Below are 27932 nucleotides of genomic sequence, written 5' to 3' on the forward strand. Positions count from 1 at the left end.
AGATGAAAGGTCTATCACCATCAAAGGAAAAATAATGTTTACATAAAGACATGATTATAGTCATGGTCCCTATTGGCACAGATGGCCATTTGTTCTGCGTCACTCCTTAATAAACAGTCCATATTTTGAAATTCTTACTGATATTCTGAATGGACATGAAAACTACGCATTTCAAATAGATTTCTTATTGTTGCATTGTTGAGAAGGAACCTGGAAGTAAGCATTTAGTTGGCCCATGTGTATCCTGTACATACGACTAATACAACTTGAAAGTAAATTAATTAAAACTTGTGTTGTGTGTCTTTTATCCTGCTACCAGTTATCTACCAGTTATCTACCAGTTATCTTGGTATATCCTTGCTCTATATTTAGCTGATACGCACAATGCACCTTCATCTAGGAGCACATTTTATAAAATTCGATGGTTTTGTATAACCTCATTCACCACTTTCAGGAGAATGGCTACATAGTCATGAACACAATAAGACTAACAGCATCTGTTGGGATTGTTTTTTATTAATAGGCCCTTCACTAGACTATGCTAAGGAGATACTAGGTATAAGGGCCATCTGATCAATTCACAAAGGGTTGTCCATTGAGCAACATTTAAGACTAGGTTAGGTAGACTTTGAACTTCTGTTGTTTTTTATTGTCAATAAGATTGTTGTAATGTGAATAATGGGTAATAAACTGAGGGCAGAAATGGAGATTATACAAGGCTGAATTGCAGCAGGTGATGAATGGCTTTGAATAGCCACCAATATACACTTCCGTTCAAAAGATTGGGGTCACTTAGAAATGTCCTTGTTTTTGAAAGAAAAGCATTTTTTTGGTCCATTAAAATAACATCAAATTGATCAGAAATACAGTGTAGACACTGTTAATTTTGTAAATGACTATTGTAGCTGGACGTCTCACAAGTCCTCAACTGGCAGCTTCATGAAATAGTACCCACAAAACACCAGTCTCAACGTCAACAGTGAAGAGGCGACTCCGGGATGCTGGCCTTCTAGGCAGAGTTTCAAAGAAAAAGCCATATCTCAGACTGGCCAATAAAAAGAAAAGATTAAGATGGGCAAAAGAACACAGACACTGGACAGAGGAACTCTGCCTAGAAGGCCAGCATCCCAGAGTCGCCTCTTCACTGTTGACGTTGAGACTGGTGTTTTGTGGGTACTATTTCATGGAGCTGCCAGCCAGTTGAGGACTTGTGAGGCGTCTGTTTCTCAAACTAGACACTCTAATGTACTTGTCCTCTTGCTCAGTTGTGCACCGTGACCTCCCAATCCTCTTTCTATTCTGGTTAGGGACAGTTTGTCCTGTTCTGGGGAGAGAGTAGTACACAGCGTTGTACGAGATCTTCAGTTTCTTGGCAATTTCTCGCATAGAATAGCCTTAATTTCTCAGAACAAGAATAGACTGACGAGTTTCAGAAAAAAGGTCTTTGTTTCTGGCCATTTTGAGCCTGTAATTGAACCCAGAAATGCTGACGCTCCAGACACTCAGCTAGTCTAAAGAAGTACAGTTTTATTGTTTCTTTAATCAGTACAACAGTTTTCAGCTGTGCTAACATAACTGCAAAAGGGTTTTCTAATGATCAATTAGCCTTTTTTAAACAAGGACATTTTTAAGTGACCCCAAACTTTTGAACGGTAGTGTACCTCTCACATTTCACAACAGCAATAAATCACATCATTGATTTGGCCTGGAATCTATTTGTGTCTTTAATTTGTAACAAGATATTATTTCTGTGCGTATGTATATGTATAGGGAATATAAGAATGATGTTAATGAAAAAGCCATCTATGTTTGACTTTAAAGACATGCTTCGGTTGGACTTAGTAACATATCATCAATGACGTGATGAATATTAAGGCCAGTTACTAAGTCTGTATTTTAAAAGGCCACATTAATTACAACGCCATGAATAGATAAGGGGCAGCCCTATCAGGAAGGAGATAACAGAGCAGATACTGTGAAGCAGAGACAGGATTACTCACAGTCACAAGTCACAACATACAACTTACAACATGCCTTAGTGAGTTTACCATTACTCAACTCTCCCTTTCCCCTTTCATTAAAAATGTGTCAGGGTCCTAGTCGGGGTGACAGCCTGCTTCTTCAGTATCCAGAGCTTTGTATTATCTGTGTTTTTGCTCAATATTTTATTTACAGGACGAACAGAGATAAATAGGGTTGGCTAAAGGAGACAGATGGTCACTCAGGCCATAGGTATCTCATTATGAGCCTCAGTCACTGAGAAAAACACTGAGAGACCATACAGCGAACAGAAAATACTCTGCTTGGACGTGTTGGCGTTTATTGCTCATAAACACTTTGTGATGCACAACAAATCACTCTATGCACTAGGCAATATTTAACTTCTTAGACAATGTCTTTATGATTTATATTTGAAAATGTGTTCATGTTTTAAGTAGTAGTACTTATATTCAAAATTACTTATTTCTTATTTATGGTATGCCTACATGTTTTGTTTGTGTGTGTATGTGAGGAAGCATTTACATAGACAGCCTTCCTATCTTTTTATAGATTCACTGGTGTTCAGCAAAGTCCATATTTCTGAGGGAAACAAAAACATCCATAACAGGCACGCGTCATGCCACTCTGTCCAGTGGCAATCAGAGAGCTTTACAGTCACTATAAAAACAATCTCTTGTTCCTTTAACACATTATTACTCCATTTGCTAATCAACTGGGGTGTTTGAAGATGGAAGCATTCTCAGCTCTCTCTCTCTCTCTCTCTCTCTCTCTCTCTCTCTCTCTCTCTCTCTCTCTCCTCTCTCCTCTCTCCTCTCTCCTCTCTCCTCTCTCCTCTCTTCTCTCTCTCTCTCTCTCATGTGGCAGAATGACTGGGTTTCCCAAACCAACCCAGTCATTACACTCAGACACATTCAATGTAATGTTTACATAGTTTTTACAGCACCGGTGCCCAGTTCTCCTTCCTGAACACGTCGGTGTACATGTAAGAGTGTGTGCAGAGTATATGACTTGAGTAAACAGAACTAACAGCCCATTGCCTCAGAACAAGATGGAGTTACTGTCAGAGTTCAAGGTATTGGGGCGAAGATGTTTTTATGCCAGAAAGAGATGCACACTCAGAGTAAATACACGAAGGCAACCCAAACAATAAACACACACTGCAAGAACTTCAGTCATGATTTTCTGTTCAATGAGGAGCAAAACAACAGTAATGTGAAAACATGAGTAATAATGAGCGTGATAATGAATGATACACGTAAAGATTGGGCACAATCTTGGGAGGAGGGCAGTGAGGAAGAGAGGAATATAGCAACTCAAACACACAAGCAAGCCTGGAAAATGTTTTAAGTCTAGACTACACACAGGTTCTGTCACAGAGAAGGACTATGTGTTTCTGCAACCCGTTCTCATGATTTTACGTGAACTATACATGTTTTGGCTAACTGAAAATAAAACCGTGTAATAGCCTATGAATATATGAACATGTTTAGTTGATACATCTCTCTAAAATGTCTATATTTCACAAAATGTTGTGTGTATGCTTTAAAGGGGCAATCCACAGTTGTCCATTTTTGGATTTATATATTATTGACATGTACCCATTGATTCTTGAAGAATATAACTCATAAATATCTCATGAGCTTAGTTCAACTGTCGTATCCCATCAGAACCATCAAATATATGCTTGTTTTACTCAAATGTTTGAAAACAGTGTAAATGTAAACAAAAATGGCATAGCTTCAAAACATGGTTAAAGCTATCGTTTGATATCATGGATGGTCAGACCTTGCATCCATAACTTTATCTATGAATTTGAGAGTAGTTACATTTCTCCAGCCCCATTATTCAGCTTTTTACCTAAACTGTGACGGGGAGAGCACTTTGTTATTGTTTCAACTGCAGATTGCCCATTTAAAGGACTAGCAAACCGTTTTATAGGCTTGCAATCAACTTGCTTTATAACCAACAAATTTATCTGCAACACACAAGGCATCCATTTTATGGCCTTTTGTGACCTTCACCCCTCTCCCAGGAAAAACTCTCCCTTCTACTGAACGTGGAGTTTCTGGGACATTCTAGACTGTGTTGCTATATAATAATTATGTAATTTCCATTGTCCTCAATACGATTTCACATCTACCTGTTTGATTTTCACATGCCTCCTTGTCAACATTCCTTTGTCTTTGTTTTCCTCTCTTGTATTTTTGTTCCTCCTAATTCTCATTAGGAGGAACACATTGTTTCCTCCAATTCCTTCTACTAGTCAGTTGAACATTGGATTTAGGCCTACTCACCTGTATCCTATACAAGGAAACAATAGAGACTCAATAAAGGCCATGCTTAAAGAGATAAACTCTCAGAGGCAAGTAGATTATTGCAGGGCCTACAATAAGTTAATAAGGGCAATTACAATGTTTCTATAGGGTGTTCTGCATACTACAGGATTCTTCCAATAAGTTAACAGGGTCAACAAATAGCATGTTTATAAACATGATTAAATCATTCAGTTTCATATTGAGATATATAAATAAATGAACTGTAGGTGTCAGGCATAGCTGCCCTCCCTCGTCTGTGTGCACAATCTGTCACCTGGTGGTTGTTCATTAACGCGTGGGACAGAGTGGCTGACAGGTACTATTTCACGGAAGCGCTCACAAGTGGGTCAATTGCCTTCGCTACTCCTTTAAACCTTTTTACTTTTAATATCAGAGGGTTCTCTACTTTTTGTTAATTTACCATTACTTTATCCAGAGAGTTGGTTGAGCTGACATAAACAACTTCACCTCTTTAAAAGAAATGACGTTCTTTCTATCCCATTTCCCATCCATTTCTTGTTCTACCTTAGCTCTGGTAGGTGTGTCTCATGTGATTGCAAATAACTTAGAGTGTTAATTTGTTAAAGTTCTAACCATTGTTTTTCATTTTATATTTATATCTAAGAATTGAAGTAGGTTACTCAAATGGACAATTTTTTTTAAACATCCCATTTTTTAAAACAACCTTTTTCCTTTTTACTAGTTCTAACTTTTCTACCTTTTTGGTTTGGAGTGGCCTTCAGCCCTTAAGGGGGTGTCTACATCTGGATTTAGATAGTGGAGTTTTTTTACAATATTTTTAAAATTAAGTCCAGTTCTGTACAGCATCAAAATGCTGAATTCAATTTTTTTTCTGTGCGTGGGAGTCTTATTTGTGGCACTTGTTGAGAGTCGAATGCTGGACAAATGCATGAAATCAAAACCCAAATACACAATGAACGTTGTACTTTTGGAGGATCAAACTTCAGACTGGAGCCTTAGGCTTGTAAAGGTTGCAGTGTTGCAAGCAATTGAAGCGGACCGGCAACTGAACATTGCAGCAGGTACAGAAACATGTATTTCTTTTTTATTTGAATTTACTTTAATGTCAACATTAAATGAATTCGTCAGTGATAAACAAAATTAAGCTGTAACCTATCACACAAACCTATTGGACATTTCATTATGCTTGATAACCGTCATTATCTCATCCTCCTACAACACTCTCTCCCTTGTCAAGGTTTGAACACCAAATTAACGGCTAATTTCAATGGGTTCAACACCACGCTGTACAAACGAAGAGGCTGTGGGAGCAGCACCTGTGAGGGAGTGGAGATACTCAAGTCCCTGCATGTGAGACAGTCTTTTTTAGACAGTAATGTCCATTCTCATCTTGATACCATCTCTTCCAGGAGACCATTGCGACTTGAAGATATTATATGTTGACTGACAGACTGATTTAGATGAGAAGATGAATTGCCATTGAAGTGTAATTTCAACCATTCACTGTAGGCATATCATTTGGATCCGCTTGGCTACTGAAACTGTTCTAAGACATCAGGTGGCGAAGTTCTCATTCTTACGGACGAATACCGCAATGACTATACTGAACCTAAAACAGCACTTTCAGTCAGATTAAAATTGGGCTGATGAAGAGGGCCTATAAAATGAATAAAGATTACATTATTTCAGAAAGAGTAAGAGACAGGGACAAGCCCTTCCCCATTACTCAACAATATGAGGGCCTATGTTTATGTACGTATTTGTTTGTGCTCCAGACTAAAGGTGAGGTGGGATGTGCCATGCTGGGACCCTCCTGTACATTTGCCACTTTCTTTATGGTGGAGTAAGTACTCTCTCTGTCTTGCATGCACACACGCATGTTAATGATCCCTGTCTCTGTCATCCCCATTGAACAAGCATTTGTTTTGCCTGATTATTAGTAGTTGATTATGTGTACGTGTGGTAAATGACCCACTAGGTGATTATGATAATAGCGTTTATTGTTATGCTGGTTTATAATATGCTGTCCTGTAAGATAAGGACAGATTGGAGAACTGTGTGACCCCCGGTCTGTGTGTCTCAGCGTGGAGATAGGCCTGACCCTGACTATCCCCATCATCTCCGCCGGGAGCTTCGGTCTGTCCTGTGACTACAAGGCCAACCTGTCCCGCCTGCTGCCCCCGGCACGCAAGATCTCCAACTTCTTTGTCCACTTCTGGAACTTCACCAGACATGGTCTGAAGATGGACTGGGAGAGGGCTTATGTCTACAAGAAGGCAGACCAAACTGAAGACTGTTTTTGGTGAGATGGAACACCTGTGCATTTGAAAGGGGATTTCCGCCATGTACACACATACAGACAGTACAGAGATGGTCATAGCATGTGCATGGTAGACTGTAACACTGTAACATACATACGTAAGTTTGATGCCAGGGAGAGAAGCGTTTATTGTTGGGTGCTCCATGGTGCACCGTTACATCACTTCCCTTTTGCCATCGTCATAGGTACATCAATGCTCTGGAGGCACCTTCGGTCCAGTTTGCTATGTCAATCTCAAGAGAGATGCTACGCAGCAAGAAAGAGCTAAAGAAAGCTATTCAGTCTGAAAACAGACACAGCAACGGTGTGTGCCTCCCTCTGTCTTCTTCAATACCTTCTCAAGTCTTATCCATGCCTTACACACCAGCCACTTTTTCCACCCTGAATAGGAAGTAAATCAATGGTTACTAAAAACAAAACAAAACTTTTGTAATCTAGCTACATGCTTTAAGATGTTACTTCATCACACAGTTTTATCACCCCTGCACAATGTTTTTTAGTATTCATCCTCTGTGGAACCCCAGATGACATCACCACTATAAAGAACGAAACAACGATTCCCCCAGAAATTGTCTTCATCCTCATCGATATCTATAAGTGAGACTGGTTTTGGCAGTTTGTTACACTGCATTACATCGTTTTTGGGGAGACACTGATTGAAAATTGAAACCATGTAACCTTTCTATCTTCTAGCCATGGGTATCACATTAACATGACTGCCAACCCAAGCATGGACAATGTTCTGGTGCTCACCTTGCCTGAGAGACATTACAACAACACAGTAGATCACAACAGCATGGTTAGTCCCTGCTCAACTCATCTATCTTCATTTCTCAATTCTTCTGACCTACTAATGTCTGAACAGAGATACCATCTCTCTCTCTCTCTCTCTCTCTCTCTCTCTCTCTCTCTCTCTCTCTCTCTCTCTCTCTCTCTCTCTCTCTCTCTCTCTCTCTCTCTCTCTCTGTCTCTCTGTCTCTCTGTCTCTCTGTCTCTCTCTGTCTCTCTCTGTCTTCCTGACTGCTTCCCTTCTCCTGTTGCAGGAGTTAAATGACTATGTGGCGGGGTACCATGACGGCGTGTTGCTCTTTGGCCATGTGCTGAGGCAGAGGTTGACCAGTGAGCTGAGAGGCAGAGCAACACAGCCAACTGCCACAGAGCTCTCCGATGTAAACCCCTTCAGGAATGTCTCTTTTCAAGGTATAGGAGGGCCTAATGGCCAGAGCCATGGTCCATACTGTCCTCAGTCCTCCATTTAAACACCATAACATTTTAAGTCAGGCAATGGTGAGAACCTATACTTGTTGGACTTGGCAAAGCTGCTCGGCGGCAACCTTTAGCATCTGATCTTTGACTCTCGTCCAACGGGAACTTGCGCAAACCAGAACAGTAAATGTTTCATTTTTGTCACACCTCCGTCATTCTCCACACAGGAACGAAAGGCCACACATTATGCAGAATCCCATTCACTTAGATTTTTTTTTACAGTGCAGTACATGGCTAATTAGAGTGTTCTCTCTTGGCTGACTTTTATGGGCAATGTTTCACATTTTGTCCATTTATAGCTGAGGACCATAGTAGTTCAGCTGGTTATATGTCTTCCCCAACCTCTTGTATTAGATGACATTTCCCAACCTGAACCTTGATAATGGCACTAGGTCGTAGCCTCAATTTCTTTGGAATTGTTGCTCACAGTGGTGTGATTATTGGTGCTATAATAAGGGAGCAACTGGTTGTTAAGGGCAGGTGTTTCAGTCAACAGTTTTCTGCTCAGGAGGATAAATGGTGATACTCTTAAAGGGTTAGACATAATAGTATCTGTGTGCAGGTATGGGGGGACACTACGTGCTGGATGAGAATGGGGACAGGGACGTGAACTTCTCTGTGATTTACACATCCACCATCGATAAACAGGTAGGCTTCATCCAATGTAACTGTTGGAATGGTCACCATCTCCGTCCCCTGTTTAACAGCAGCAGGACATCATTTAATGATCCCTTAATAACGCTGTCATTGCACCTCCCCTCCAGTACAAAACCCTGTTTGTGTTTGATACGTCCATAAATGAGACCAGAGTGGAGGACAGCACCCCCTCACTGCCCTGGCCCGGGTCTCAACTGCCAGATGACAAGCCAATCAACCCTAACGGTAATGACATACAGTGCATTTGGAAATTATTCAGACCCCTTGACTTTTTCCACATTTTGTTACGTTACAGCCTTATTCTAAAATGAATAAAAAAAAAATCCTAATCAATCTACACACAATACCCCATAGTGACAAAGCAAAGTTTTTAGAAATTTTTGCAAATTTATAAAACAAAATAAAAACAGAAATACCTTATTTACATAAGTATTCAGACCCTTTGCTATGAGATTCGAAATTGAGCTCAGTTGATCATCCTTGAGATGTTCCTACAACTTGATTGGAGTCCACCTGTGGTAAATTAAATTGATTGGACATGATTTGGAAAGGAACACACCTGTCTATATAAGGTCCCACAGTTAACAGTGCATGTCAGAGAAAAACCAAGCCATGAGGTCGAAGGAATTGTCCGTAGAGCTCTGAGACAGGCTTGTGTTGATGCACAGATCTGGGGAAGGGTATCAAAAAATGTCTGCAGCATTGAATGTCCCCAAGAACACAGTGGCCTCCATCATTCTTAAATTAAAGAAGTTTGGAATGACCAAGACTATTCCTAGAGCTTGCCGCCTGGCCAAACTGAGCAATCGGGGGAGAAGGGCCTTGGTCAGGGAGGTTACCAGGAACCTGATGATCACTCTGACAGAGCTCCAGAGTTCCTCTGTGGAGATGGGAGAACCTTCCAGAAGGACAACCATCTCTGCAGCACTCCACCAATCAGGCCTTTATGGTGGAGTGGCCAGACGGAAGCCACTCCTCAGTAAAAGGCACAAGACAGCCCGCTTTTTGCCAAAAGGCACCTAAAGACTCTCAGACCATGATAAAAAGATTCTCTGGTCTGATGAAATCAAGATTGAACTCTTTGGCCTGAATGCCAAGCATCATATCTGGAGGAAACCTGGCACCATCCCTACAGTGAAGCATGGTGGTGGCAGCATCATGCTGTGGGGATGTTTTTTAGCAGCAGGGACTGGGAGACCAGTCAGGATCGAGGGAAAGATGAACAGAGCAAAGCACAGAGAGATCCTTGATGAAAACCGCCCATGACCTCAGACTGGGGTGAAGATTCACCTTCCAACAGGACAACGACCCTAAACACACAGCCAAGACAATGCAGGAGTGACTTCGGGAGTGCAGGAGTGGCTTTTTAATACATTTCCAAATATTTCTAAAAACCTGTTTTTACTTTGTCATTATGGGGTATTGTATGTAGATTTATGAGGAAAATGAAAACAATTTAATACATTTTAGAATAAGGCTGTAACGTAACAAAATGTGGAAAAAGTCAAGGGGTGTGAATACTTTCCCGAATGCACTGTATACGCTCTAGTAACAGGTCAGTAGCAGTTTCTACCCCATAGAGATAAGACTGCTGAACAGTTAATCAAATGGCTACCCGGACTATTTGCATTGACCCCATTATTTTATTTCAATTTTTGGCGTTTAGCAGACACTCTTATCCAAAGCGACTTACAGTAGTGAGTGCATACATTTATTTCAATGTACACTCACTGGACTCTAACCACACACTCACACATACTACACTGACACTCCAACACACCCACACACACACACACACATGCATATTGACGACACACGTACACGTACACGTACACACACACACGCATACGCACCCACACACACACACACACACACACATGCATATTGACGACACGCACGCACGCACGCACGCACGCACGCACGCACGCACGCACGCACGCACGCACGCACGCACGCACGCACGCACGCACGCACGCACGCACGCACACACACACACACACACACACACACACACACACACACACACACACACACACACACACACACACACACACACACACACATTCATTCACACTCTTCACATACACTGCTGCTACTCTCTGTTTATTATCTATGCATAGTCACTTTAGCCTTATCTACATATGACCTATATTACCCCTTCACATTTATTCGGTACCGGTACCCCTTGTTGCCTCGTTATAGTTTTTTTGTTGCGTTACTATTTTCCCCTTAGTTTATTTACTTTTTAAAAACTCTGCATTGTTGGTTAAGGGCTTGTAAGTAAGCATGTCATGGCAAGGTCTCCATCTGCTGTATTCGGCACATGTGACAAATACAATTTAATTTAATTTTATATATAAACACTAGTGCTACTAGTAACAGTACAAAGTTTATTCTAGTACACAAGCTCTTTTGAAGTTTCTGTTACATCTTGGTACGAAGATACAGTATTGGTTTGGGGAATACTTATTCTATGTTTGTGATTCCAGATCTGAAGACAGAGGATATCATTGTGATCGTCCTGAGTGTCAGTGTTGTGGTGGTGACTGCCATCGCTCTGATCTTCTACAGGTCAAATATGCACCACACCAACCTCTGTGTTCTCACTTCTGTCCAATCACATTGTTACTTGATGACATGTCTCACTCACCTCTGTGTTTGTCTATTTATTATTATTATTATTAACATTATTATTATTATTATATTTACCCTTCTGCTCAGTCACTTTAAACCTGATTACATAACTGTCACCAGAATCCCTTTCATTGATTGATACTGATATTGACCTTGTATATATTCCTGTGTGTATTTTTCTTTTAAATTACTTAGTATTACTGCATTGTTGAGGAAGAGCTTGCAAGCAAGTATTTCCCTGTACTGTTTACACTTGCTGTATCCTGTGCACGTCACAAATAAACTCTGGTTTGATTTCATTTATGGCCAATAGGCAGAACATGAAGGAACGTCAAAACCAAAAGAGGTGGTCCCACATCAGCCAAGACCTGATTGGTCCGCTGGATGGGAAAGAGTTAAGCCTGGTCTCACTGAAGGTGACCTCCCTCACCTCCTCCTTGTCATGATGTTTTTGCCTGTATGTTTCTATTTATAGTATGTCATCTCTCAAACTCCCATAATGCATGGTCAATACAAGCTGGTGTTACACTGATGTTGGTTTAAATTCTTTCATTTACATGCTGATACTCCCTGTGTTCTCTAATACCCAGGGATTTATTCCGAATTATTTATCCCTTTTTCTTTCTATATATCAGATCGATGAAGACAACAAGAAGGACAGCTGTTACCAGATTCACAGGGCTCGCTATGACAAAAAGGTGCCATTACACTCTTTGGTCCATAAACTGACTTAAACACATGGTGTGAGTTGTCATACCAGGGTCGTTCCGTGAAAAGTTGTTCAATGTTCAGTTGAATGCAACTGAATATCCGCTTTCCCTTTCCCTTAATAGTCAAATCATAGTGTAAAAGCAGGAGAGCTGGTTCTAGTCTTTGTGGCAATTTTCTGGTGTTTTGTGGTGGAAAACTGAGCAGATCGAGCATAACCCTGTTACCCATAGATAGACAGGCTAGAAATGTTTTTTTTTTTGTTGTGAAGCTTGCATTCAATTGAAACCCCCTGTTGCCCACAACAAGCTTCCATTTCCCCTGTCGCAAGGGGATTATGGCTGATTCAAGATGAAATCGTCAACCCTGTTACTTTATTTGACACTTAATAGGCACTTACTATAGTCATATTTTTATTTAACCTCTTGAGATGGGGAAAGTGTTTTTCATGAAGTTGAATATGTGCTCTTCGTGACAGTCACACTTCTTGAAAGGCACTGAATTGGAGGAACGACCCACCAGTAACTACTCTCAAAGGCTGAAATGGGCATAACTTCTACTCTATTATTATGGATCTATTATTTTCAGCCCGTGATCCTGAAGGAGCTGCAACACACAGATGGCAACTTCAGTGAGATCCAGAGGATTGAGCTCAACACTGTAAGGTTCTTGCTAATGATGTCATTTCCTCTCCGCCGCTATCGTGGTTCTCCTAACCTGCTGATTCAAACAGTAGTCCAGTCAGCTATCCACTGATCTAGTGTCCATTTTGAGTGTCTATGTGGCCCGAGCTCAAGGTCAACCACATATTTGCTTATCTTGATGTGGTGTGAACAACAGAGGTTTGCGGATTTGTGTGTGTGTGTTTTGTGGCTTTGTGGCCCTATGGAGGAATCTTTTATCTCCTTGTCAATCAGAGGAGATAGCCTATGTGACCTTATGTGAGCAACTAGGTGATAAAAGTAGAGTGTGTAAATGAGTGTGAGGAAGTCATGATCACCCATGAGAGGATGTCTTTCTCTTTCTCTCTCTCTCTCTCTCTCTCTCTCTCTCTCTCTCTCTTCTCTCTCTCTCTCTCTCTTTTCTCTCTCTCTCTCTTCTCTCTCTCTCTCTCTCTCTTTTCTCTCTCTCTCTCTTTCTCTTTCTCTCTCTTTCTCTCTCTTTCTCCTCTCTCTCTTTTTTCTCTCTCTTTCTGCTCTCTCTCTTTTTTCTCTCTCTTTCTCCTCTCTCTCTTTCTCTTTTTTTTCTCTCTCTTTCTCCTCTCTCTCTTTTTTCTCTCTCTTTCTCCTCTCTCTCTTTCTCTTTTTTCTCTCTCTCTCTCTCTCTCTCTCTCTCTCTCTCTCTCTCTCTCTCTCTCTCTCTCTCTCTCTCTCTCTCTCTCTCTCTCTCTCTCTCTCAGCTCCTGCGTATTGACTACTACAACCTGACCAAGTTCTATGGCACGGTGAAGTTTGAGTATGGCCTGTTTGGAGTGTTTGAATACTGTGAGAGGGGATCCCTGAGGGTAAGAGGATTGGCAGAGAACACGACTTTATGGTGGGAATCAGTGTCCTACTTTCCACCCATATATCTTCATTGTGCAATGATAAGCAAATGACATTTACACACATGTTGATTACAGAACTCCTTTACCGACAGCGCCTGGGTCACAATCACAGTTACATTCACTCAGTTTTCAAATACCCTACCAGGCAGAAACAAAAACACTCAAGCATAAACTGAACTGCAGTAAACTCTGTAATTCACTGTCTTTACAGTATGTCCTTAATGACACAATCTCCTATCCTGAAAAGACCTTCATGGACTTGGAATTCAAGATTTCAGTCATGTATGACATAGCTAAGGTATGCTTATGTAGTTTGGTTGTACTATGTGTTTACTGTGGGTAAATGCACTGACATTGTAATATGGTGTAATCCAGTGCCCCCCAACCTTTTTTGCTTACTGTACCACCAACTGAATTTTGCTCTGGCTGTGGTACCCCTTAAGTACCCCCTCATGTGCATTTTACCAGTAACCCTATGGTCTCATGAGTCTTCTCAAGTACCCCCAGTTGTCATAGTACCCCTGGTTGGGAACCACTGGTGTTGCATGCTGTAGCTGTGTGAGGCTCACCCTGGTGGCGGTTTCAGGGCATGTCCTACCTCCACTCCAGCAACATTGAGGTCCATGGCCGACTGAAGTCCTCAAACTGTGTGGTGGACAACCGCATGGTGGTCAAAATCACAGACTTTGGCTGCAACACCATCCTCAACCCCTGCAAAGGTGAAGCCCTCTGCCCACTTTTTCCCTTACAAGTAAATGATTCAACCTGAAAGTATTATGCCATGAAGTTAGTAAAAAACTCAAGCAGGAGAGGGATTTGATATCCCATTCTGGTCCCTCTCCTTTCTGTCAGACTTGTGGACGGCTCCAGAACACCTCCGGAAGCAGGGGATCTCCCAGAAGGGGGACGTCTACAGCTTTGCCATCATCGCTCAGGAGATCATACTGAGGAAGAACCCCTTCTTCACCCAGGCCTGCTCCGACATCGCAGGTAACAATGGTCTGGCGGCTATAGTCAGAGAGTCATGCAGAACAGTGTTCAGCAATAGTAAAAGTTATCAAGTTTTTTATGTCTATGCACCTCACACTGGTAATTTAACAGCGGCTCCTGCTGCCCATTACATGTAAATACAACTTCTGCTCACTAGGGATCACTGTTATCAATTACTATTCTAGGGATTTTGCAAAAGGAGAGTGAAATTTGTATTATTTTACTGTAAATGATGGCATGGCTGTCAACTGAATTCCCCTTTCCTTCCTCCCCCAGAGAAGCTGTACATGGTGCAGTACCCAAGTCAAACTGGCTTCTTCAGGCCAGATCTGAACTTTGAGACAGCAGCAGAAAACGAGGCGGAGGTACAAGGCCCCTCATAGCATTCCTCACGTACGCATGCATATCTGTGTTAGTTTGTATGTATGGTTGTCATTGTACTTGTCTCCTGCAGCTTTACATGCTGATAAAGAACTGCTGGGAAGAGGACCCGGAGAGGAGGCCAGACTTCAAGAAAATAGAGGGATCTCTGGGTAAGATATTCAGGTAAGCCCAGTGCTTCATGAGAGTGCGAGTGTGTGTGCATGATGTGTGAGTTTGTGTGTGTGTGTGTACATAATGCCTGATATTCCATATCTACACTGAGTGTACAAAACACAATCCTAATATTGAGTTGCACCCCACATGGACTCTACAAGGTGTCGAAGCGTTCCACAGGGACGCTGGCCCATGTTGACTCCAATGCTTCCCACAGTTGTGTCAAGTTGGCTGGATGTCCTTTGGGTGGTGGACCATTCTTGATACACACAGGAAACTGTTGACTATGAAAAACCCAGCAGCGTTGCAGTTCTTGACACAAACCAGTGCGCCTGGCACCTATTACCATACCCCATTCAAAACACTTGTCACCCTCTGAATGGAACACATACACAATCCATGTTTCAGTTGTCTCAAGGCTTACATTTTTTTTTTACGTGTCTCTTCCCCTTCATCTACACTGACTGAAGTCGATTTAACAAGTGACATCAATAAGGGATCATAGCTCTCACCTGGATTCACCTGGTCAGGCTATGTCATGGAAAAGGCAGGTGTTATTAATGTTTTGTACACTCAGTACATTTAGTCAATCAAAACCCTTTTTACAAACCAAAAGCCATGGCATATCAACAGCTGATTTGTGTTTAACATACAGACGTCTTAGAAATTTAGAGTTCTGTCAATGCATTATTCATGCAAAAAGTTGGAGTGATAGACAATCTCCAATTTGGATTTTTCTCTTGTTAAAGATTTTCTGAGCTATTGGGCTTTTATCATTACAGAGATTTTGTCATTTTTTTCCATGTTCCACAATCATTCAGCAACCTGCACAACCAGGCTAATGAGAGCTACATGGACAACCTGATCCGTCGGCTGCAGATGTACTCCAAGAACCTGGAGCACCTGGTGGAGGAGAGAACCTCTCTGTACAAGGCTGAGAGGGATAGGGCTGACAGACTCAACTTCCTGCTCCTGCCAGCGTATGTCATGCATCCCAGCTCAACCTTAACCCTTAACCCTAACTCTAACACTAGCTTCATGTCCACATCCTGGCTCAACCCTAACCCTAGCTATCACCCTAACCTTAACCCTAGCCTGAGCTTCATGTCCACATCCTGGCTCAACCCTAACCCTAGCTATCACCCTAACCTTACCCCTAACCTGAGCTTTATGTCCACATCCTGGCTCAACCCTAACCCTAGCTATCACCCTAACCTTAACCCTAACCTGAGCTTTATGTCCACATCCTGGCTCAACCCTAACCCTAGCTATCACCCTAACCTTAACCCTAACCTGAGCTTTATGTCCACATCCTGGCACAACCCTAACCCTAGCTATCACCCTAACCTTACCCCTAACCTGAGCTTTATGTCCACATCCTGGCTCAACCCTAACCCTAGCTATCACCCTAACCTTAACCCTAACCTGAGCTTTATGTCCACATCCTGGTTCAACCCTAACAACCCTAATCCTCTTAACGCTTAACCCTAACACACCTGCCAGCCTATTTAGCTTTTGGATGCCAACAGAACGATAAGGAGTCGCTCAGCCTAACCTCCCGTCCCCCTGCCTCCCTCCTCAGCCCAGTGGTGCGTTCCCTGAAGGAGACGGGCAGTGTGGAGCCAGAGCTGTTTGATGAGGTGACGGTCTACTTCAGCGACATCGTGGGCTTCACCACCCTGTGCCAGTACAGCACGCCCATGGAGGTGGTGGACATGCTCAACGACATCTACAAGAACTTTGACAGGATCCTGGACCACCATGATGTATACAAGGTAGTTGGGACTGAGGCTTGACATGTTCACATACAGTGCCTTGTAAAAGTATTCACCCCCTTGGCGTCTTTCCTATTTTGTTGCATTACAACCTGTAATTTAAATGTTTTTTTATTTGGATTTCATGTAATGGACATACACAAATTAGTCCAAATTGGTGAAGAGAAATGTAAAAAATAAAAATGTTCAAAAAATGTGCAAGCCACTGTACTAAAGAAGAATCTACAGTAATGTTGTTACTGTAGTATTATGGAATTGAAAGCATTCATACCATTTGAGATGGAATAGTTGAGTGGGGACAACAGTTTTCATATGATATATGAATGTTATTATTGTATTCCGATGACATTTCAGAGGGTTATCGTCTCTTCTTCTCTCTCTGCCAGGTGGAGACAATCGGTGATGCGTACATGGTGGCGTCAGGGTTGCCGCGGCGCAATGGCAACCGGCACGCAGTGGACATCGCCCACATGGCCCTGGACATCCTAGCTTTCGTAGGGACCTTCCAGCTCCAACACCTACCGGGTATACCCCTGTGGATCCGCATCGGGGTGCACTCAGGTACCCCATCTCAGCACAATATAACTGGCCCATACAGTAGTTTGTATAGATCTTAGCTTTTCCCACAATTGAGTTTTATTTTAAGTTCATAACGTTGGGCCAATACAGTCCTGTAAGTAACACTGTCACTGCCTGCTGTGTGTTTAGCTTTCACTGTGTCTGGTGTATTTACAGGGCCGTGTGCGGCGGGTGTGGTGGGGAACAAGATGCCACGTTACTGTCTGTTTGGAGACACAGTCAACACTGCCTCACGCATGGAGTCCGCAGGCCTGCGTAAGAGACAACACACACAGACACCGACACATCAAACATAACCACTGGGATGAACACTTACAAACATTCTCCTCAGCTATCACAAGCACAGCTCCATTCTAGCAGTGTATATTCACCATAGTTCACCATAGGATGACACCTCTCATGCTTCCTCTCCAGCACTAAGAATCCATGTCAGCCAGCCCACCATAAACATCCTCCAACGGACAGACTGCAAGTTTGAGTATGAGCAGAGAGGAGAGACCTTTCTGAAGGTAAGCTGGGTTCATAAAGCTATGAGATGGTTTTGTGAGTATAGAGTTCAGATTATGCCAACAATTTGTATGTTTGTGTATGTATTATAGGGTAAAGGCAATGAGATGACATACTGGTTAACAGGGGTGACGGGGACAGAATACAACCTGCCAACGCCCCCGACAGCGTGAGTAGAAACCACCCATCCTGAACTTATACTGTATCTATCACCCATATCTATATGGAGCATTATGTATGTCAAATAATCCAAACATCTTGTCCCTGGTTGTCTCCTCAGGGAGAACTTCCAGAGGCTACAGCAGGATCTGTCTGAGATGATCGTGTCCAGCCTGGAGAACAGAGGGCCGGGGACCAATGGCATGGAGAAGAGGAAGACCCTCTCCACCAGAGTCAGGAGGGGGGAGACCAATGGGAGCCAGGAGGACGGCCTGCCAGAGTACCTACACCTGGCCATCACAGACATTCCCAGCACCTACCTGTAGCCACCCAGGACCAGACTGCCTCCTGTGGAGATACAGCGCTACTACACGCTGTCAAACGATGACAGTGGAGTCAAGTAGTCTTATATTCACCTCATACAATAGCTACAGTAATGTCTTATACATAGGAAACCTGACTATTTTACAATTAATTTCTGGGTAAAAGACATGGTTTTCTGGTTTGAGATAAAGGTTATTTTGGGTCACATGAGCAAAATGTGTGGAGACGTTCCATAAATAGTCTGTAATGGAGATGCTTTAGGAAAACCTGAACCAGTAAACCAAGGAACAGGATGGTACTCCTCTACTTTAAGAAGCCCCTGAAGAAAAGACAAATATGAGTATTTCTGCATTTTCTCAGCGATCAACAATGAACAATTGTTCAAAACAATATCACTGATTATCACCGAAGCATAATAATAATAATACTAAAGCTTAATATTGCCATCAATAACGTGATGATTACATCTTATAAATGATGTATACACACAGTGTTGGTTCATAGTTTCTCATTGTAATCTCAGTGCATTTTATTGGTTTATAGTTTCTCATTGTAATCTCAGTGCATTTTATTAGTTCATAGTTTCTCATTATAATCTCAGGGCATTTTATTGGGTCATAGTACAAAATGTGTTTTTATCCTCAAATTTGATAGAGTAGTCTGAAATGCTGTCATTTTAAAGGCCCACAATTTTTTTTATAGGGTTTCCAACCTTTATTAGTAAAGTGTGTCCACTGAATTGAAACAAAATAACTTTCTGTAAAAAGATCAGTATACTTTTGTTTAACCAAAAACCTTGCCTCTACATCTCTGAGGTCAGAGAACCTCTTTCTTATCGAAATGTACTGTATTGAATATGAGTCGGGGTAAAATTTCGACATAATAAGTTTGTGTTTTGTTGATTGTGATGTGTCAAATATATCCCCAAGTTAATAGCAGTTATCACCTTAACTTTATAATTCACTTTTAGATAATGTCGAAGTAAATGTAAATGTTATTCCACATTTTTGCTCATTTTAAAGTAATATTTACAACTGGTTTTACATTGACATATATTGCCAAATTGCATAATTTCACTGCATTTGATTAATTCCATGTTATTGTTTTTCCACATTATACACAAATGTACAGCACGACATATAGCCATATAATTGGCCAGATAATACCTTCATTCTAAAACTACCAGCAAAATCTACACAGAATAAGAATTAAAATAGAAATATCCTATAACAGCCGCGTTAGTATTGGAGTTAACCCAATCTACTCAGATTTGTCTTATTGTCTTGACAATATTTAAGTATAGAAACACAAGTACATAGTTGTCTCCCATAGTATTCTCTTACAGGTTTGTCTTTACTCCTACACCATCACAAATGTAAAAAAACGTGCATCTAAATTATTATACTGTACCAACAAAACTGCAAAGAACAAGTCCGTTTGCTTAACAATGGCCATGTGGTTTTATATGTCAAAATGATGTCCTCTCAGTCAGAACATTGCACAGTCTTGGTGGTCACCAAAGCAGCATCCCCCAGCTCAGTGGCAGGAAGTGGGATCCAATGCTCCCTCAGACCATTGCACATGAACATGCCACCGACCTCCCCAAGAGAGCCACACCCCGAAGCACCGCTGTAGGTGGACACCTCCTGCCTGAAGCATGTTTGGGGCCCACCGTTCAGCTGAGCACAGGATGGAGGGGCCTCCTCCTCTCTCTGTACCACAGCTACTGTACAGTCTCCCTCCACAGGTGGCAGGGCTTTAGCTGGAGGGTTAAGTCCTGCCTCTGGTTCACCTGGAGCAGAAACAAGCATTACCCAGCATTATTCTTCCTAAAGAGAAATCTACATCAACATGATAAAGAAGGCCTATACTTCTAATCTGAATCATTGAATAATTGGCAGCAATTGGATAGAGTTAACTCTAACGAGTCTCCCTCCCGGATCCGGGATCCTCCTCATCAAAAAAGCTGACTAGCATAGCCTAGCCTAGCCTAACGGGACAGGGATATCATATAATATAATTTCATGAAATCACAAGTCCAATACAGCAAATGAAAGATAAACATCTTGTGAATCCAGCCATCATTTCCGATTTTTTAAATGTTTTTAAATGTTTTACAGCGAAAACACTATGTATTTATATTAGCTCACCACAATAGCCAAACACACAAAGCCATTTATTCACCGCCAACATAGCTTTCACAAAAAACAGCAATAGAGATAAAATGAATCACTAACCTTTGGACAACTTCATCAGATGACAGTCTAATAACATCATGTTATACAATACATTATGTTTTGTTCGAAAATGTGCATATTTGAGGTATAAATCATAGTTTTACATTGCAGCCACCATCACAAATAGCACCAAAACAGCCAGAATAATTACAGAGAGCAACGTGAAATACATAAATACTCATCATAAAACATTTATGAAAAATACATGGTGTACAGCAAATGAAAGATAAACATCTTGTGAATCCAGCCAATATTTGCAATTTTTTAAGTGTTTTACAGCGAAAACACAATATATAATTATATTAGCTCCCCACAATAGCCAAACACACAAAGCCATTTATTCACCGCCAACATAGCTTTCACAAAAACCAGCAATAGAGATCAAATTAATCACTAACCTTTGGACAACTTCATCAGATGACAGTCTTATAACATCATGTTATACAATACATTTATGTTTTGTTCGAAAATGTGCATATTTAGAGGTACAAATCCTGGTTTTACATTGTGAATACGCAGCAACAATGCACCAAAATGTCCGGAGATATTTTGGACAGTCACCTAATCTAACCAAAGAACTCATCATAAACTTTACTAAAAAATACATGTTGTACAGCAAATGAAAGATACACTGGTTCTTAATGCAACCGCTGTGTTAGATTTTTAAAAATAACTTTACTGCAACATACAGCATGCATTATTGTGAGACAGCGCTCACCTATTCTCCGCCGTGTTGGAGCCAACATATTACACAAAAATACGAAATAACATCATAAATATTCTCTTACTTTTGCTGATCTTCCATCAGAATGTTGTGCAAGGAGTCCTAGTTCCAGAATAAATCATTGTTTGGTTTTAGAATGTCCATTTCTTCTGTCGAATTAGCAACTTTGGCTAGCATTGTGGTGCGAACATGCCCATCAACTCTTGGCGCCTGGAACGAAAAATTCCAAAAGTCCCAATAAACGTTGAATAAACTGGTCAAACTCGGTTGAAAAATCCTACTTTATGATGTTTTTCTCATATGTATCCAATAAAATCAGAGCCGGAGCAATTCGTCGTGTATACCGAACGCTTTTCAGAAGACAATGTGAGGTTCCCCGGCGCGCAGTTGAAAACTGACCAAAGAGCGGACCTGTCACTCCAAAAGCTCTCATTCGGCCTCACATCAAGCTAGACACCCCATTCAACCTTCTACTGCCTGTTGACATCTAGTGGAAGGTGTATGAAGTGCATACAGATCCATAAATATAAGCCAGTTGAATAGGCAGGCCCTGACACAGAGCCCCATTTTCAGAATTTTCACTTCCTGTCTGGAAGTTTGCTGAAGTTTTCTGTTTTACTCACAGATATAATTCAAACAGTTTTAGAAACTGCAGAGTGTTTTCTATCCAATAGTAATAATAATATGCATATTGTATGATCTAGAACAGAGTACGAGGCCGTTTAATTTGGGAACGATTTTTTCCCAAAGTGAAAACAGCGCCCCCTATTCACAAGAAGTTTTAAGAAGAATGTTCTCTCGGAAAAGCAAAATGAAGAAATATATACAACAATGCCGTCCCTCTACCCGTCACTCAATTCCAAACATTGTTAAGTTAAATGGTTGTTCTATGTCTTCTATCCAGCTCAACACAGAGCGAACTGTGAGCAGGAGGGATGTAAATGAGGGCTGGTATTCAGGGCATGTATCCCTGTATGTAATGGAGCTAACCTAGTAATCTCATTACCATTCAGTGGTGTACTCACATGTAGTAGTAACTGTTGCCATTTGGGTGTTTATTTGTGTGTGTGTGTGTGTGTGTGTGTGTGTGTGTGTGTGTGTGTGTGTGTGTGTGTGTGTGTAAGTATGAGTGTGTGAGGTCATTGGGTGTGAAGAATACTTTTTTGGTCCTCAAAAACCAACGGATGAGTGTTAAGAGTAAAATAGACAGTAGGGCAGTCCCCAGAGAGCCTATCAGAGGGGAACAGAAACTAGAGGAGCTTCATGCTTAATTTGTCTTCAACCCCACTTCACTCAAATGAAAGCACTGAACAAGACACTTGCTGTGAAACAGATAAAAATACACATTGTCCATTAACCTCAATGGCATTCCTTACCTGCAGTGTGATTGCGCCTTGCCTGCATTTTGTATATGATGAACCATAGAAACATTGCCAGGATGGAGCCGTTCACTACGACTACCACTGATATCCACACAGCCGGACTCACTGCTGGGTTGTACTGGGGAGGAACATCGCTACTCCATTTTACAGGTGGGGATTCTGGTGGAAAAGGATGACAAAGTCCCCATAATACTGTATCAATGACTATGCTGTATCCATCGCTAAGCCAATGGGGAGGATATATAGCTCCATATCAATGCCATACTATAGAGAAGCCAGTGAAATAAATATTTTCCTTTAAAATAAGAACTTGCAGACAATAAGTGAGGACAACCAAGATGAGGGCTCTATTCAATCTGTATCGCTGTAGACATGTAAAGGTAATTTCCTATTGCGCCGACATCTGCAGTGTTTACAGTGAATGCAGTCTCTGCTAACGTGGGAACATTGTCTTTAAATTCTAGTCACGCTGTAATGTTGAATTTCCCCGATATGGATTGAATAGAGCCCTTAGACAAACCAGAGCAGGGAAACTCACCTGTGGCTGGCTTTGGCGGAGGCCTTGTCAAGGGGATACAGGTGATGAGCAGTTTGTCCCACGTTGTGCCCGGATTACAGGTCTTCTTTGCCATGTCGATGTCTGGTCATGTAATTAATACCCACACTAGAGAAACCTGCTGCCTCACTCTGTTTTCATGGAGCTGTGTGTGTGTGTGTGTGTGTGTGTGTGTGTGTGTGAGCCAGAGAATAACATACAGTGAAACCATTTGGACCAGACAAAGAGAAAGAGACGAGGGGAAAGAAAGGCCAACGGAGGGGAGGAGTCTCTCAACAGACGTTTCAGTTCTTCCTTTTGTAGGAAAGGATGAATCACCAATGTGTCCCGAGAGAGAGAGAGAGAGAGAGAGATCAAACTTAAACCAGAAAAAGTCACATTTGACTGGTTAAGATGTGTTCAGCTGAAGGTGCACATAAAAGTGAATAAACATATGAAAGTTATGGGCACTGTTCAAATTTATTAACAATGATCATAAAAAATACATTTCTGAAGTGCAGCTTTCCAAGACATCAAACAAGTACAAAGTTCAAAAATATTCTTCCATGTATAAAAATAGAAACTCCCACCGTAGCAGCAGGCCATGCAACAAACATGAAATTAAGAGCCCTGAGAATTGCATTGATATTATCATATAGTGAATTCAACATATGACAACATGATTGTAATTAGTTTCAGGGTCAGGATTTGATTATAATACAAAGGGTACTGAATTTTAATCTAGGTTTAGGTCATTGACCTGAATTTAAAAGAAATAGTATTTGGCACCGAACAAACCAGGCTTCAATAATTTTCTACATTGATTCAGCATCTTTCAAAATATGTCTAAATGACGGCAGTACAGCAGCAACTCTTAGTCAATGTCCAAGACATAGGTCAACTGAGTGCATGAAGAAAAAAAGTAGGTAGGCTATAGACAAAACACAGATAAAATAAGAATTCCTTGAAGCTTGATCATTATTGCAGCATTTCTCCCCGAGGCTGATTTACTATATTGGACTGTAAATAAAGATGATAGTATTAAAGTCTATCTGCATTAACCTCCCTCCTCCATTACCCTAACCCCATAGGCAACTCTTCCAACCTTTTCCCTCCTCCCCTATGGCACCTCTCTCAGGGCATGAAGAGTGCAGGCTGCATGCTGATGAAGGGGAAGTCGTAGTGGTCTGGCAGACCCTGGTGAGCCGTACTATTGAAGTTCTCCCAGGAGAAGGGAGGGAGGTCACCCTGCGTCGTGGGACCGTTCACCGCCTCCGCTCTGAACTCTTGCGCCATGTGGAAATCAGTCACCTACAGAGAGAGACAGAGAGAGATGTTTATTACATGATCTTAAAAGATTTAGAGATCGAACTGAATGAATGCTAGTAAAAGTTCTGCCTTGGTGTCATAGCATCCTCCTGGGCTGGGGTCTTTCTCTCTCAGGTCATTACGGCAACAGATGGACTTGCATGGGTCACCCTTGGAGTAGGGGTCATTTTTGTAGTCTGAAAGAGAAAGGAACACGGTTAACAGCTACTCAAAGCGAGAGCTGAGAGAATGTCGGGAGGAAATTAACTAAAGGAACTAACTAAAAGCTAACCAGAGTAAAAAGAAATGGCCAAGGTAAAGGCAAGGAACGTAGGCGCACCGTTGTATCTCATGATGTGTTTGAGGGAGTCCAGGTCCTTAACCTCAGCCTGGTCCCGACGAAATATCTTGGCCCGGGGGCAGAGGTCATAGGAGAAGTCCTCCCCGTACTCCTCCCACATCTTCCCATAGCCACTCAGGGTGTAGATCTTTGGGTGGAAAGGCACGTTATACGAGGGCCAGTAACCTGGGAAAGGAAGATCTTGCTCAATTACTATCTCCTCCAAGGATTTTATCTCTGCTAAGTTTATGCTTAAGATGTGCATCTATTGGCAGTACTATATCCGTGTTCCTCACCCCTGCGCAGGGCCCGAGTTTGGTCAGAGAACTCTACCAGGCCAGGAATCTGCTCCACCACTGTCAGAGCCCCATCCTCTATACTGTGGCCCAGGGTCACTTTTCTCATGTCCACTATCATGTACTGGTTGTTATAGGTGCCTAGAGAGGGAGGGAGAGTGAAGAAGTGTGAAAAAAATGCATTCTGTACTGTAGACCCTTATCAGAGGGATAAACCAGGACAAGATTTCATGTGTCATCCACCTCCCTCACCAGAGTTGTATCTGGAGAAGGTATTGGCCCACTGCTCCCCAGTGTGTGACAGGGTGTGGGCCAGACGCACCCTCTGCCAGGCCAGCAGGCTGTGGGGCGTGACCTGGGAGAAGAGGGACGTGTTGAAGATGTTGTTGGTGGTCTGGGTCATCATCAGGCCACTGCCCAGGAGGTAGAAGTCATCCAGAGACACCAGGAAGCCTGTGTAGAGGGTGGTCTCACAGTATCTGTTTATGTACTGATGAATTCTGAAGCATGTTAATAACATTGACAGTTTTCATAAATCAAAAATATACACATTTATATGAAAATGTAGAGGGGCTACATCTAGCGCTTCCAAAATATTGAAGTATCTCTTCAGCCACGGGTAGTGTTTATACTGTCACAGCGGCCATTATACGGTGCTGTACCTACCTGGGTAGCTGCTGTACCTACCTGGGTAGCTGCTGAAGGACAGCTTGCCCGTGGCAGTGTGGGGCTCACTGAGGTGGAAGTCCCAGTGCTTGTAGATGCGCATGGTGGCAGCGTATGTATACCAGCTAGAGTGGGAAAACAGCAGGTTCTCAAACCCAGGGAGCATCTAGAAGGGGGAGAGAGAGACTGGTTTTGAGTGCTATAGAAACATTGATTGTACTAAATAGAGGGAAAACCATATTGAGTTCTACACAAGACTGATGTAAGTCAAGAACAGATCCACACTATTTGATATCACTAATGATCTGTCCAGAATAAATCTCTCAACAGCAAGAGCAGAATAACCTCTAACCTTAATGAGGGCAGAGCAGTGGCCCATTCCGGGTAATTTGAAATGTCCGAGAGGAGGCTCAGTGCCAGGGACCAGGGCTGGAATCAGGTCCAGCAGATCTCCCACCGCATTCAGGAACTGGACAGCAAACAGGGACAGAGGCTAAAGTGGGGGAGACACCAATCAGAAAGAGGTTAGAGATCTCATTGTGCCACTGAATGAAGATCCATTAATCTATTAATCCATTTCTAGATATCAGCGCACCTCTTTCCCTTGTTTCTTGGCCCAGTGTGCGACCCCCGCCTGAAGTCCGTCCATCTGGGCAACTATGAAGCCGGTGTGGTGCCACAGAGGATCAGTGCTCCTGTTCAGTTTCACCTGCTCCCTGGTCCACGAGTCCTGCTTCCTGATAGAGCCACAGAGCAGAGCACATCTCAAAATCCTCAAAGGACAGGATGTGGATCTGACCTGGCTTTTCACTATGGTTATTGGATTTCATCCCTGAGGATAAAAAAAAAACTCACACCATGAAGCGCTCCACTGGACCTAAAACTTTGGGGTCCTTGATCAGCTGGGGATACATGTTGGCGTAGTGACTAATCATTTGCCTGATGAAAAACAAAATAAGATTAAACATGACAATGTCGATCAGAAATTGAATTGACATGCAACAATGCCCAAGGCACTTACGGTGCAGTGAGGAAGCCCTCTAGGTATCCCGCAAGGAAGTAGGTGACCTCATCATGCTCAAGGGTCTCCCCATACCCTGCACGGATCTCCAGTACACTCCAGCCCGTTTGAGAGAGGCTGTCATTGAGGTATCCATATGCATCCCCCTCTTTTTCTATCACTCCTTCTCTCAGTTGTACAGTCTTATGTGTAGCATCCCAGTACACTGTGGCTGCTTTCATCTCTGTAAAGCAGGCAATTACACATGTCAACTTTCAACAGAAACATTACAGAGTATTTTTTTCTATTGACATGATCAAATAAAAATGTATTGGTCGTGTACACAGATTTACAGATGTTATCGCAAGTGCAGCAAAATATGTTTCTAGCTCCAAAAAGTTACAACAAAATATGTTTCTAGCTCCATTTGTGCAGTATAGCCAAAAAGTTACAAAAAAATATGAAATTAATCAGAACAAAAACAGGATGTGAGCTTTGGAATTTCCTGGGTTTATCGTTGATTTAAATAGATTCATTTCTGCATTTAAATGGAACAAATTGTCTCGACCACAGTACAAACCTGCACGTTTCACTGTTAGTTTCACTATCTGAGATGTCAGCCTATTTCGTCTAGCCCACATGTAATCTCTTTCTTCTATGTCGGTAAACAAATTGTGACCCATCGCATTAATTGACTGTGCCTTGATTAGCGCATTCGCTGTGTATCCAAATACAGTTCACAAAATAACTTCGGCTACAATGTATCACCTACCATCAGCACTGGCGAAGGTCGCAGCAACATAGAAAAAAAACAAAAGACACAGCCTCTTCATTTCTGTTCGAAGTAAATACAGATCTTAAATGCGTGATTTACAGATATGAATGTTACCTGAATAAATCACACTATTCACAAAAATAAAAACAGTAGGGAACTGAAAGTCTGGTTCAAGTTTATAGTTTCCTTATTGGTGGAGCCGGTGGGGAATTTATCACAAACGTGTTTTGAACAACATTAGCATGAGCAACAATAGTGGAATCAGTTATTTGCCTTCAAAATAAAAGTTCCCTATTGAAACTGATGCAAACGGATCAAAATAGTGGAATCATACCACAATTGGATTAGATAGTGCTAAACAAGTTTGGA

At 41.9% G+C, this 27932-nt stretch overlaps 2 protein-coding genes across 2 annotated transcripts; one reads left to right on the forward strand and one right to left on the reverse strand.

Annotated features, from left to right (window-relative positions):
• Positions 1-5119: 5119 nt before the first annotated feature.
• LOC120034573 (heat-stable enterotoxin receptor-like) lies at positions 5120-19616 on the forward strand. Its single transcript, XM_038981171.1, has 27 exons — positions 5120-5359; positions 5536-5648; positions 6074-6141; positions 6382-6600; positions 6804-6922; positions 7119-7215; positions 7312-7399; positions 7665-7818; positions 8447-8532; positions 8649-8766; positions 11031-11112; positions 11489-11591; positions 11811-11873; positions 12472-12543; positions 13283-13387; positions 13641-13727; positions 14016-14148; positions 14282-14419; positions 14696-14784; positions 14874-14965; positions 15778-15936; positions 16539-16731; positions 17118-17292; positions 17467-17565; positions 17725-17819; positions 17910-17986; positions 18098-19616. Exons 1-27 carry the CDS (start codon positions 5149-5151, stop codon positions 18300-18302), a joined length of 3240 nt encoding a protein of 1079 aa, XP_038837099.1. The 5' UTR covers positions 5120-5148; the 3' UTR covers positions 18303-19616.
• Positions 19617-23639: 4023 nt separating this feature from the next.
• Positions 23640-27788, reverse strand: plbd1 (phospholipase B domain containing 1). Its single transcript, XM_038980595.1, has 11 exons — positions 27561-27788; positions 26810-27032; positions 26644-26727; positions 26384-26525; positions 26141-26281; positions 25810-25954; positions 25375-25575; positions 25123-25263; positions 24827-25012; positions 24577-24683; positions 23640-24489 (listed from the first exon to the last, which is right to left on the reverse strand). The coding sequence occupies exons 1-11, from the start codon at positions 27619-27621 to the stop codon at positions 24313-24315; spliced, it is 1608 nt and encodes a 535-aa protein (XP_038836523.1). The 5' UTR covers positions 27622-27788; the 3' UTR covers positions 23640-24312.
• Between the last annotated feature and the right edge of the window lie 144 nt (positions 27789-27932).

Source organism: Salvelinus namaycush, chromosome 41 (assembly GCF_016432855.1).
Source record: "Salvelinus namaycush isolate Seneca chromosome 41, SaNama_1.0, whole genome shotgun sequence".
In the NCBI taxonomy this organism is placed as follows: domain Eukaryota; kingdom Metazoa; phylum Chordata; class Actinopteri; order Salmoniformes; family Salmonidae; genus Salvelinus; species Salvelinus namaycush.